Genomic DNA, 14,181 nt, shown 5'->3' on the forward strand with positions numbered 1-14,181 from the left:
CCGCCCCCCCACCCGCCCGCTGCCCCTCCTCAAGGCAGCTTCTGCTGCCAGAAGGGTGCTTTGGGCAGAAATACTTGTTGCAAAGTTGCATGCCAGCTACTCGTCCTCTAGTTAATTGCACATCTATGAAAAATATCCCCAAAAGAATGTAAAAAGAAGAAAAGAAAAAAATCAGAAACAATCATTTGTTTCTGCTTTTCATAGTAATAGTAACTAGCATTTATTGAGCATTTTCTCTGTATCAGACGCTGCTCTAAATGCTCTATGATTTCATTTAATTCTCACAAAACTTCATGAGGTGGGTGATTACTATTCCTACTTAATAGACCAGGAAACAGAAGCATAAATCAGACACAGTTATACTTACTAGTAGTAGGTGGCAAAGCCAGAATTCAAAACCTTGACCGGGGCCCCGCTGCTCCCTGTCAAGGTTTCCAGCCCTACTCCTGGGTTGATAAACAGCTCAGCAAGATTGGGGCAGGGGTGAGGGGTGAGGGGTGGGGGCAGGAAGGCATTTCTCTTATGAATTTCATAAGATACTAAACGTTATAGTGGTTTGTTTTCATTCTTTTCTCTCTCATGGTTCACTTGACAACTTCAATCTCTCCCTTTGCTGTCTGCTGCCCCCACATTGTTTCTGTTCACTCAAATATATACCATGCCTGACACTACATGGTTCTGTGGGGGAGTCCGAGGAGAATCCGAAACAGTGTCCACCCTTGAAAAATGCCTAATTTGGTGCAGGGAAGTGGTTGCAACACAAATCCAACAAACTCTAATATCAGGCAGAGTGTGCTCCATGCAGGTGCAAAGGCTCTAGACCTGCGGTTCTCAACCTGTGGGTCGCGACCCCTTTGGGGGTCGAACGACCCTTTCACAGGGGTCGCCTAAGACCATCGGAAAACACATATATAATTACATATTGTTTTTCTGATTAATCACTATGCTTTAATTATGTTCAATTTGTAACAATGAAAATACATCCTGCATATCAGATATTTACATGACGATTCATAACAGTAGCAAAATTACAGTTATGAAGTAGCAACGAAAATAATTTTATGGTTGGGGGTCACCACAACATGAGGAACTGTATTAAAGGGTCGCAGCATTAAGAAGGTTGAGAACCACTGCACTATAACCTCTGAGCCTCAGTTTCTTCGTCTGTAAAGTGGGAGGGGGTGTGGAGGGGACCTCACAGCAGTGCTGACAGTTCAGGTGGTCCCTGGGGGATACCGGGCTGAGTGGGAGAATTGCCCACAAAGGGACCGGCCAGCCCAGAAATCTTTCTCCAGAGATTGCTCAAAAGACTCCCGCTGCTTTGCTTCCTCCAATTCCAGGTTCCATCTCAGCCACCAGCCCCAAGATGGTGACTGCCCTGCTGCTGCTTTCGGCACTGGCCGGCCTCTTCCGTGCGGCAGAAGGACAAGCATTCCATCTCGGGAAGTGCCCAACTCCTCCTGTGCAGGAGAATTTTGACGTGAATAAGGTGTGGTAAAAGGCTAACCTCCCGCTTGTTTTCTGTCTCCTGTTTGAATGGCACCCTACAAGGCGCAGTTATATCGTTCTGCTTTGATGGCCACAGCAAGCCTGGGGGGACCTACTTACCGTATGTGTGCTTCTGAGACAAGAACTGGGAGCAGGGAGTTTTTGTAAGCCAATACCAGGAAGCACCAGTGGCCATGTAGGAAAGTGAGACAGAGAAGGCAGAAAAGCAATAAAGGCTGCTTTCAGGAGCAGGCTACTCTGTGAACAACGGGGTTCAATCCTGCTGAGGATCCTCGGAAATGTGTGGAATGTACCTCAGATTGTCCCAGGGATGGGTACAAGTGAGCCGTGGGAGCTCCCGTGGCAAAGCTGTCTGGCAGAGAAGGAGACCGAGGGGCAGTGTGTGTGGGAATTGTCTGTGGCTGGAGTAAACCCAAAATAAAGGAGGACTGAGAGGACACGGGACCAGGCATCAACAGCAATTGCTGCAGTAGCATCGTCCCCCATTCTACTGATGAGGATGCTGAATGTTGATGCGTTTATAACCTACCCAGTCACACAGCTACTGAATGCAGACTGGGATTCAAAACTCGGCTTCCCAGCAGTGCAGAACACCCACTCAAACAGGGCCTAGGAGAGGACAGAACTCCCTAAGGCAGTGGTTCGCAACCTTCCTAATGCCGCGACCCTTTAATACAGTTCCTCATGTTGTGGTGACCCCCAACCATAAAATTATTTTCGTTGCTACTTCATAACTGTAGTTTTGCTACTGTTATGAATCGTAATGTAAATATCTGATATGCAGGATGTATTTTCATTGTTACAAATTGAACATAATTAAAGCATAGTGATTAATCACAAAAACAATATGTAATTATATATGTGTTTTCCGATGGTCTTAGGTGACCCCTGTGAAAGGGTCATTCGACCCCCAAAGGGGTCGTGACCCACAGGTTGAGAACCGCTGCCCTAAGGGGCTTTCTTGTTACCTGCACTAAAGAGATATCAATATAACCAGCTCACCCATGTATGGCTTTTCTTCCTCAAATTAGGCCTGGCCTTACTGAATACCTGTGTGGCCAGGGGGATGGAGCAGCAGAAAGAGGCAGCTTTTGGATGGCATGATTTAGAGGCTCTCATTGTTACTAACTCAAGGCTAGAATCTCCCCATCCTATATAATAAAGAGGGAATATGCTAATTGACCCTCACGCTGTCACAAAGATGGCAGCACCCACAGCCAATAAGGAGGGAATATGCTAATTGACTGCCCGCCCTCAAAGATGGCAACACCCACAGCCACAGATGGCTGGCAGGGGAGGGCAGTTGTGGGCAATCAGGCCAGCAGGAGAGGGCAATTAGGGGCTACCAGGCCAGCAGGGGAGGGCAGTTGGGGGCGATTGGGCCAGCAGAGGAGCAGTTAGGCATCAATCAGGCTGGCAGGGGTGTGGTTAGGGGGTGATCAGGCTGGCAGGCAGAAGCGGTTAGGGGCAATCAGGCAGGCAGGCAGGTGAGCAGTTGGGAGCCAGCAGTCCTGGATTGTGAGAGGGATCCCAGATTGGAGAGGGTGCAGGCTGGGCTGAGGGACACCCACCCCTGTGCACAAATTTTGTGCACTGGGCCTCTAGTTAAGATATATTCTCCTTAGTAGAAGTTTGGATCTCTCTTTTAAGAAGCAATTCATGCCCTCAGTGGATAGTGTGTCAGTTTGTGGACTTGAAGGGTCCCGGGTTCGATTCCAGTCAAAGGCACATGCTCGGATTATGGGCTTGAGCCCCAGTAGGGGGCATGCAGGAGGCAGCTGATCAATGATTCTCTCTCATCATTGATGTTTCTATCACTCTCTCCCTCTCCCTTCCTCTCTGAAATCAATAAAAATATATTTTAAAAAAATAAGAAGCAACTCACTTATGAATAACATTGAAGTTGTTATCAGTCACTCACAGAGCAAGTCACATGTTATGAATAACATTGAAGTTGTTATCAGTCACTCACAGCTCAGTGTGAATGAGTGTTGGGACCTCATAGAGCATGGATAAAGGTAGAGAATGAGGGAAGAGAGCTCAAAGCCTGAAGCGGGTAGGGAGAAGGGGCACCATCGATAGAGTTCAAACAGGAAGGTAGGTAGGAGAGATACAGTACACCAAAGTCTACATTGACTTACTGCATTAATTATTAAGGCTGATTCCTTTATTCAGGTATAGGAGGCTTTACAGAAAAAAATCCAGAGAATTTGAGTTACATTTCAGTTTGGGGATAAAAATCCCAAGATACTTTGGAAATTATAATTGATCTGTATTTACAAAAGTCCTTTGAGATATAAAGCAGGGAGTTTTACTGAGATATAATCCATAAGCTATATAATTTACCTATTTAAAGTGGTTTCACTGTCAGTGGTTTTTAGTATATTCAGTTATGAAACTATCACGGCAATCAATTTTAGAACATTTTTAGCATCTCAAAAAGAAACTCCATACCCATTAACAGTTACTCCCCACTTTCCCCCAACCTTCTCTGCCCCAGGCAATCAATAATCTATTTTCTCTCTGTATGGCTCTGCCTATTCGGGACATTTCATAGAAATGGAATCATACAATAGGTCTTTTGTGACTGACTTCTCTTACCAGCACAATGTGTTCAAGGTTCATCCATGTTGTAGTATAAATCAGTACTTCATTTCTTTTCATTGCCAAATAATATCCTATTGTATGGGTTATGCAACATTTTATTCATCGGTTCATCATTTGGGTTGTTTACACTTTTTGACTATCAGGAATAATGCTGCTATGAGCATTCGTGCCCAGGGTTTTTTGTTTGCTTGTTTGGTTTCATGGACATACATTCTCAGTTTTCCTGGATATATATCTAGGAATAGAATTGCTGGGTCATATGGTAACTCCACATTTAACCTTTTGAGAAACTGCCAGGATCTTTTCCAAAAGACCTGCACCATTTTATATTCCCACCAGGAGTGTATAATTCTCATTTTTCCATATCTTTGCCCATACTTTTTATTGTCATATTTCTGATTATAGAAATTTTTAGTGGATATGAAGTGGTATCTCATAGTGGTTTTGATTTGCATTCCCTTAATAGCTAATGATGTTGAGCATCTTTTCATGTGTTTATTGGATATGTGTCTGTTGAAGTCTATTGCCCATTTTCAGTTGGGTTATTTATCTTTTAATTATTGAGATATAAGAGTTCTTTTTTTTAAAAAAAATATATATTTTATTGATTTTTTACAGAGAGGAAGGGAGAGGGATAGAGCGTTAGAAACATCGATGAGAGAGAAACTTGATCAGCTGCATCCTGCACCCCCTCCCCCCCGCACTGGGGATGTGCCCGCAACCAAGGTACATGCCCTTGACCGGAATCGAACCCGGGACCCTTCAGTCCGCAGGCCGACGCTCTATCCACTGAGCAAAACCAGCTAGGGCTAGAGTTCTTTATATATTTTAGGTACAAATTCCTATCAGATATATGATTTGCAAGTTTCTTCTCCCATTCCATAGATTGTCACTTTACTTTATTGACACATATAAGTTTTTAATATTAATGACTTCTAATTTATCTATTTTTTTCTTTTGTTGCTTTCATTTTTGGTGTCATATCTAGAAAGCCATTGCCACCCTGGCCGGTGTTGCTAAATGGTTAGAGTGTAAACCCACACACCAGAGGGTCACAGGTTCGATTCCTGGTCAAGGGCTCATATCTGGGTTGCAGGTTTGATCCCCGGCCCCCGTCAGGATGCATGCAGTTGGTAACCAATCGATGTGTCTCTCTCCCTCCCTTCCCTCTTTCCACCCTCTCTAAAAGTCAATGTAAAAAATATCCATGTGAAGATGAATAACAACAACAAAAAAGCCATTGCCTAATCCTAGGTTATAAAGATTTACTACTATATTTTCTCCTAAAATAATTTTAAGTTAAATTTTGTATATAGTATAATACAGGGGCCCAACTTATTCTTTCACATGTGGATATTCAGTTGGCCCTATTTGTTAAGAAGACTTATCCTTTCCTCATTGAATAGTCTCAACATTCTTGCTGAAAATCAATTGACCATTTATGTAAGAGTTTATTTTTGGACTCTCAGTTCTGTTCTATTGATCTATATGGTTATCCGTATGCCAGTATGATACAGTCTTGATAACTATAGCTTTGTGGTTAAGTTTTGAAATCAGAATGTATGAGTCTTCCAACTTTGTCTTTTGGCTATTTTGGGTCCTTTGCATTTCCATATGAATTTTAGGATCAGCTTGTCAATTTCTGTAAAGAGTTTGTTGGGAGTTTTAATAGAAATTACATTAAATCTGTGTGTATATCAATTGCCATCTTAAAAATTTTGTCTTCCAACTCATGAACTTAAGATATCTTTCCATTTACTTAGGTCTTATTTAATTTTTTTCAACAATGTAGTTTTCAGAGTACAGGTTTTATGTTTTTCTGGTTAAATTTACTAATATTTCTAAGTATTTTATTTTTTTGATGTTATTATAAATGGAATTTTCTTAATTTCACCTGCAGATTGCTCATTGTAAGTGTAGAAAGAGATTTGATTTCTGTATATTGATCTTGTATCCTTTAATTTTGATGAATTCATTTATTAGTTCTAATACTTTGTGTGTGTGTGTGTGTGTGTGTGTGTGTGGTGTGTACCTTCAGATTTTCTGTGTACAAAAATTATGTCATCTGCAAATAGAGAGTCATACTTCTTCCTTTCCAGGATTCTTTGTAGACATTGCATTCTCCTATGTAGGAAGAGAAATTGAGACCTTAGAACCTGGAAAAAGCAAGAAAATAGATTCTCCTCTACAGCCTCTGGAAAGGAGCATAACCTTGCCCACATCTTGGCTTTAGCCCAGTGAGACCCGTGTCAGACTTCTGACCTACAGACCTATAAGAAGTAAATTTGTGTTGTTTTACACAAACTGTAGCTTAATATATACACTGTTTGCACCTGACTCTTTTTATTAAAGGTACCTTGGAGATAATTACACATTACCCTTTTATTTTTATTTTTTAAAAATATATTTTATTGATTTTTTTTTTACAGAGAGGAAGGGAGAGGGATAGAGAGCTAGAAACATCGATGAGAGAGAAACATATATCAACTGCCTCCTGCACACCCCCTACTGGGTATATTCCCACAACCATGGTACATGCCCTTGACCGGAATCAAACCTGGGACCCTTCAGTCCGCAGGCCGACGCTCTATCCACTGAGCCAAACCGGTTAGGGCTACACATTACCCTTTTAAAAGAGGATGTATAACATTCCACTGAATAAATGTGTCATTATCTACTTACTTGGCCCCTTACTGAGACTGGCTCACTGAGACTGTTTCCTGTCTTTTATTATTACTAATTGTACTGCAACAAATAATCTTGTGCATACATCATTTCTTTCACTACATTTCCAGAAGTGAAATTTCTGGGCCAAAAAAGTACATGTATATTTAGTTGTGCTAGATATTGCCAAATTACCCTCCGTGGAGGTTGTAAATTGGTTCAGTCTCTATGCCAGGCAATGTATGGAAGCACACAGTTGCACACTTCCTTTAAAGTTGACTCTGTACACCAGAGTTATGAACTGAGAGCAGGCCCCAGTGGAAGAATGATACAGGTCTTCTAAATCCTGATCATCTACCCAAAGCCTCTGAGACCAACTCCCTGTGTGGGGTCACATGAGGAGAACTCAGTCACCTCTGGAATCCCACAGTGAACATATCTAACTTTGTACACAACTCAAAGATGCCTTGAAGAATCATAAAACATTTGAGATGGCACCTTACATCATCTAATCCCTTACTTTGACAGAGATTCGAATTTCTCATAGATTTTTGTCTGAAGGGGACACTGCGAGCGCATCTAAATAAAGAGCACTTTAGGAATAGAAGGTGGCATTCAGTCAATGCCTACACATCCGAATCACTTATTCTCCTTTGAATCGTTATCTTGCTCAGTTGCTACTGGGAACAAAGAAGCCCATTTTGCCTGGTTTCCCCAGGAAAGGGCTCTGCTCTGAAAGACAACAATAGAGGAGAGTTTGCAGGTCCCCAGAGAGCCACAGGGTTTTACTCTACTTGTTGTTGTCTCTGCAGTATCTTGGAAGATGGTATGAAATTGAGAAGATCCCAGTGAGCTTTGAGAAGGGAAGCTGCATCCAAGCCAACTACTCACTAATGGAAAACGGAAACATCAAAGTGATAAACCAGGAGCTGAGGTGAGTGGCTGTGGCTTCAAAGGCGTTGAACATCCTGCAGAGAGCTGTCCTGGAGTGACTGGGTGTCCTTGCAGTCTAGTTCAGGGAGGGTTCGGTCATGGCTGGGTCTAGACTGCCTGCTCACAACAGGCCCTGAGAGGAAAACTTTTGGCAGGCAGGACGGTGGGGACTAAAAGTCACTCATTTCCCTGCCTACTTGCTGACCACCTATTGTGCACTGGATCCTGCAAGAGGCACTGGGCACTCAATGGTAACCCAAACTTCAGGGTTCCTGTTCTCACCGCAAAATAGATACTCTGGTAGCAAAGGACATCAGGGACCATCTTGTCTGACCTCCAAACCAAGAGAGAAGCCCTTCCTATACAGCTACTGCCAGAGGCATCCAGCTTTGCTTGCAGCTTCCAGGAACTGGGAGCGCATCACCAGCCATGACAGTTTATCCCATCTCCCGACAGCTTCAGCTATTAGAAAATGCCTTTTCTTATTAAGCAAGGATCAAATACATATGGAGCCACATACTAGGTTATGTGAACAGGATATCCTATACAAGTGTACCTTTCTGTTACACTTTTCCCAGATTGATGTTTGATCCCCAAATTCACATTTTGAAAAGCAACCATAAACTTTAAAAAGCCTCAGGAAAACTCCTACCCACCCTCCATCAACAAAGATAACAGCAACAATAAAAACAGTAACTAACAGTTATTAAGCATTTCCTATATGCAAGGCACTATTCTGCGTGTATATCTATAATAATAAATAAATAATATGCTAATTAGACTGGACATCCTTCCAGGACGAAGCCGGGGCTGCAGCTGCGGGATCCAGGCAGCCGCCGCGGCTGCGATTGCCTAGTCTCACACGAATTTTGTGCATCGGGCCTCTAGTGTATATATACATGTGTATGTACCTATATGAGTGTGTATGTACAGGGTGGGGCAAAAGTAGGTTTACAGTTGTTCATATGGAAAATAATACAATAATTAATAAATAATTCAAGAATAAACTGTGTTTCACATAGTCACAGCTGTAAACCTACTTTTACCCTACCCAGTATATTGATTTAATCCCATAACAACCCTGAGGTAATGCTATTATTAACCCAATTTTTATAGGTAAGGAAACTGAGGTACAGTGAAGTAAAGTAATTTGCGGAAGGGTCGCACAGCTTATAAGTGATGAAGCTGAGATTCCGACCAAGGGAGAAGTGATGCGGGAAGAGACAGACAAAAAAAAAAAAAAAAAAAAAAAGGCTGAGAATATAGGATTGTCCTTCCAGTTCCCTATGGGCTCTGAGAATTGTGTTCAACTTCAAGAAAATAACTACAGCTCAGCCTGGAAGTTACTCAGGCTCAAAGGGACCTTCTGCGGCCATCCTATTATCCACTCAGCGTCCAACAATGGGTCGATTCCCTGACCTGCATAAACCAAGAAACAAAGTAAGGACCTTGAGGGTCTCTAGGGAAAAATTCAGCTCATTCAGAGCCCAGGAAGGGTTACAGGAACTGAGTTGCAGACACCCAGAAGAGCTCACAGGAATTCTGTAGGCCCTAACGTTGCAATGACTTTATTTCAAATATTTTGTCCCATTCTATGACCAAGAATCAGACAATGACACAAATCCCAGCACCTATGTGATCTCCCCACCTCTCCTTCAGAGTTAGCCAGGATCCTGAGTGTTAGGTCTCCTTGCCTCTCGGGTCATACCTGGTTAAGGTACAAGGAGACATGAAGAAAGGTTTGCTAGTTCTGGAAAATGGTCTCATTTTTCCTTCCAGGAGTCCTGCAGTGAGTGGATCAGAGAGTCTGAGCTAAACACTAGACACTGTCAGAGAATTTGAGGGACAAAGCAGCTGGCACAGGGTTGGGAGCTAAAGGGCTCAGGCTTTTGAGGAAGGCTGCCCGGTTTCAAATCCTGGTTCTGCCACTTACTAATGACAAGATCTTAGATTAGTTGTAGTAATCCTCTCAGCCTCCCACACCACCTGGGTAAAATGGCAATAATCATAGCACCTCCCCCCAGAGGGCTTTGTGACTACGAGTGAGGCTACACATGTAAAGCACTTAGACCAGTGTTTGGCGTATATTAATCTTTTAATAAATATTTCCTATTATTGTTCATCTGCTGCTACTTTTGAAAAAGTCATGCATTTTCCCATGAACAAGTTATGAGTTTATGATCAGAGAGTGGTGTTTTAAAAAATGTTCTGGAGCACAATGCAAATGATAATGAAAAGGGGAAAAGCCTGATGGGAAGAGACTAGTTTGTTGCTAAGCAACTGTATGCAGATAGAAATGGACCATCTTCCCAATGGCTGAGTTCCAGGTGAGAGAGCAGGGCTCTGTCTGAGGCCCTAATTAAAGATAAGCAGACAAGGCATCCAGGATCAGCACAGTAGTTCCTACCCTCCCTTACCTGGTGCTTGTTGGCTGGTTTCTAGGATATTCATCACCACTAGCCAAAGCCTACTGACTTTCTGACACATACTATTGCTCTAATTTTAGTTCCCCCCCTGGAGGACTGATTAACAGGCAGCTCCTCTCCCGGCTTCCTAGGAAGAGCACCCTGGTGCCTGAGCACCCTCCCTCTGTGCTGCCTCCATCCCCAGGCCTTTCTGCTCTCCCCAGGGTCCATGAGGTCACTGGGAGTTATCCAGAAATGAGGCTATCTCCCTCCAAAAGAATGAAAGTATTTCACACACCCTAAGACCATCACTTTTATATATGTACCATTTTATATACCACTAAGGAAGAAATGACACTGCCAATTGTAAGTGTAGGGTGGCATTAGATGTAAGATGCACATTTCTTCATATTTAATGTCTCTAAGACCTGGATGCACCTGAGAATCACTGAAATAAGGTGTTTGCTCATTGCCTGCTTTACCTGGCATACATTGAAATCTCCCACATTCAGTCAGAAGCTTGCTGAACTGAAAGGGGTCTCAGAGTTCATGTGTATGAACCCTTTTATGGGAAAGATGATCACTAAGGCCAAAGAGGGTCTTGCAGATCTCCAGGCTCCATGTTTTGGCCTCTTCCATTTTAAAAATGTGATTCACTTTTTTTTTTAAAAAAGTGAATTCTCAGTGTACTGGGTTGTTTTGTTTGTTTTTCCTTCCCCCCTCCCCTTTTTTTGCTTCCTCTTTCTGGAGCCTTGCAGACCACTACATACAGTCCAAAAACCAGTGTTGAAGTGCAAGGGCCTAATGTAGTGTCTAAAGCAGTGGTTCTCAACCTTCATAATGCCACGACCCTTTAATACAGTTCCTCATGTTGTGGTGACCCCCAATTTCATTGCTACAAATTGAACATAATTAAAGCATAGTGATTAATCACAAAAACAATATGTAATTATAACCAGTTTGGCTCAGTGGGTAGAGCGTTAGCCTGCAGACTGAAGGGTTCCAGGTTCGATTCCAGTCAAGGACATGTACCTTGGTTGCGGGCACATCCCCAGTCTTAAGTGTAACAAATCTTGCCTTTCGTCGATTTTTGGCTTTTGTGAGTTCAGGTGTTTTTTTGGTTTTTTTTTTAACTCATTGCAGATCTGATGGAACTGTGAACCAAATTGAAGGCGAAGCCTCCCAGAGCAACTTTACCGAGCCTGCCAAGCTGGGAGTAAAGTTTTTCTGGTGTAAGTATCCACTTCTCTCAGGAGGTTTCAGGGACAGGAGATAAGCAAACTGAGGGCTAGAGCCTTAGGCTGGATACGGTTGTGTCCCATCTGCGTGTCAATAATGATTCAATGCATAATTATTTATTGAGCACCTACTCCATGCCAGGTACTGAGCAAGTTGCTGGAGATGCAATGATGAGGAAGACAGAGCAGGCCCTTGTCCCTGAGGAGCCTACATCCCAGTGTGGATAGTGACAAATACCCAGGCAGTTTACTATCAGACTGTAGTGAGTGTTGCAATAGAGGAAACACAGATTGGCCCACACAGCGCTTGAGCAGTAGGAGACCCAATCCAGTCTTGTTTCCTAGAGGAAACGGAAGCCTAAAAATTAGTAGTTATTAACAGAACAACTAGCATGTACAAAAGCTTAGAGACAAGAAATTGATAAGAATAAAGGTAAGTCTGAGTCCTCGTTCTGTCTGCTACTTTCCAGCCACATTGTTGGGGTCCCTGAGAAATATTTAATCGCAGGCATTTGCCCTCCGAGTTCTTGACTAACTGAGGATTGCACATAGGCAACAGAGAAAGTACCATATATTAGTTTTATTGCTGAATTAATTTGGTTAATTCAGCTCAGAACTGTGAGACTTTCTTTTTTTTAAAAAAAATATATTTTATTGATTTTTTACAGAGAGGAAGGGAGAGGGATAGAGAGTTAGAAACATCAATGAGAGAGAAACATCGATCAGCTGCTTCCTGAACAACCCCTACCAGGGATGTGCCCGCAACCAAGGTACATGCCCTTGACCGGAATCGAACCTGGGACCCCTCAGTCTGCAGGCCGACGCTCTATCCACTGAGCCAAACCAGTCAGGGCTGTGAGACTTTCTAATGCCAAAAGTGCTTGGGAGCACCTCTCCCCACCTGTGGGGCAGACACAGAAGTGACCAGCTGCAAGAGGAATCACTACCCTCCTCCCCCATTTCCCCATTGATGAAGGGCCTAGAGTGGGCAGAGAGGAAGTTCTTATTCTGTAGACCAAGATAGGAATGCTGGGAGGAGGAGAAAACAGTTCTTCCCACACATATGACTGTGGGCAACTAACTTCACATCTACACCTAATGTTGTGTAGATAAACTAGATAACACATGCTCTATATGTTGTAAAGGGCTTTGTACAGGCCAGTTTCTCTTGTGGTTTCTACTAATAAGAAGGTGAAATAAGGAAAAGCTAGATGACAGGAGGCAGGCTAGAAGGGGTCAATGTGTGGGGGGGGGACATATGTAATACTTCCAACAATAAAGATTTAAAAAGAAAAGCAAAAAAGCTAGGTGATATAAGCACAGTCATTGGACTAATTAGAGGCAGAGTTGGGACTAAAACCTAGGTCTCCAAACTCTCAGTTGAGGGATGGGGATGGGAGGGAAGGTCAAATATTATGGGCACAACCTTCTTAAGGAAGCCAAACAGGAACTAAAAGAGGCAAGAGTTGTTGGCTGGGGAAGCAGAGGAGGAAGGGATTTACTGTTGAAGAGGTCAGATGTTTACACTGGGTTTTGCAGAGTGTATGGGAGATTATGGGAAAGAATGTTCCAAGTGGAGAGGATGGCATGAGAAAAGGCCTGAAGGGTCCATGAAGTAGAAGACAAGACTAGGGAGGGTCTCCAAGGCCATGTTAGATAACTTGAAGGTCCTATCCTAAAACTTTGACAGTCAAAGTTTTCTAATAAAGAGACATGGAATTTTTCTTTACTAAAAGGAAAATATCTGGGTACATTTATGCATGAGCGCTAGACCCTGTGGGAGGAAGACAGGATATGCATGCCTGAGTGTGGGCAGTGGGGCATGCTGCTGCTGCTGACGTATCACTCAGGGCTGAAGAGCTCTCAGTCCAGCTGGGAACCCACAGAGCAGCTGACACTCCACAGTAGCAGATATATGATAAATATATGCTCTCCTGAGTGAGCCAGGCAGGTGGCACCAACCGTGTTAGAAATGTAAGTCAGAAACAATACTCAGTCTAGCTCCTGCAGCCTTGTCCAGGCTTCTGTCCAGGCATCCTCCAAGTGTTCTTCTGTTTTTATATTTATAAGCAGGTAGAAAGTCAGAGGTAGGAGGGATGTTGGTGGGTGGTCATCTGAACTTGTCCTCTTGTGTGGTCCTGATAATCAATTGGGTCCTTGACCTCCAGCCAAGCTCTAACCACGCTCATACTGCCTCCTTTGTCCAGCAGCTTAGCTCTGGTTTGACTTGGCAAACAGTGAGATTATTTTTGATTGGAGGGGGTAGGATGTTTAAAACCCAGCATATCACCCAGGACTGAGTATGTGTCCAAGTCTTTTGTTCTTATGGGGTCAGCACACATCTATCTCCCATGGGGGTCCATCTTCCACTTAACTTTAACAAGCTATGCTATGAGTTTTCCTTGGTTTGAAGCTTGGCCATGGAGGTCAAATTCACAGAGGAAATTTCTGGATTCAGATGGAGAGGGCAAATACCCTATCTCTCCCCTTAACAACCCCTTTAATTTTGGGCTTTCAAAGCTATGTAGCTATCAATCAATGAATCTTCATAGACCCTTTGTAAAGAAGAGCTTAAAACTTGTTACCACCTGATATACTATATTCTTAAGAATGGAAGGATTTTCAAAGGACAAGCAGGGAGAGAAACAAACAAACCAATGTTAGCCACTACCTCCTCCCTTGGTCAAGTTCTAGAGGAAACTGGGTGGTACAGTCTCAGAAAGCCTGAGGCTCCTGACCTTACATTCTTGACTCGGCTTAACTCAGTAGTGCCTCTATATGCACTAGTACTAATCTAGGGGGTCCAGCCAACCCCGCCCCACCCC

General features: G+C 43.1%; 1 protein-coding gene across 1 annotated transcript in view; it reads left to right on the forward strand.

Moving 5' to 3' along the window:
• Positions 1 to 14,181, forward strand: part of APOD (apolipoprotein D) — a 17,590-nt gene that overhangs the window by 2,355 nt on the left and 1,054 nt on the right. Inside the window, exons 2-4 of the mRNA XM_005873190.2 lie at positions 1,341 to 1,489; positions 7,593 to 7,714; positions 11,262 to 11,350. Of these exons, the coding sequence (XP_005873252.1) occupies positions 1,367 to 1,489; positions 7,593 to 7,714; positions 11,262 to 11,350 (334 nt within the window). The 5' untranslated portion in view covers positions 1,341 to 1,366. The remainder of the gene's footprint in view (positions 1 to 1,340; positions 1,490 to 7,592; positions 7,715 to 11,261; positions 11,351 to 14,181) is intronic.

The sequence above is a fragment of the Myotis brandtii genome, unplaced genomic scaffold (genome assembly GCF_000412655.1).
Source record: "Myotis brandtii unplaced genomic scaffold, ASM41265v1 scaffold4, whole genome shotgun sequence".
Lineage (NCBI taxonomy): Eukaryota > Metazoa > Chordata > Mammalia > Chiroptera > Vespertilionidae > Myotis > Myotis brandtii.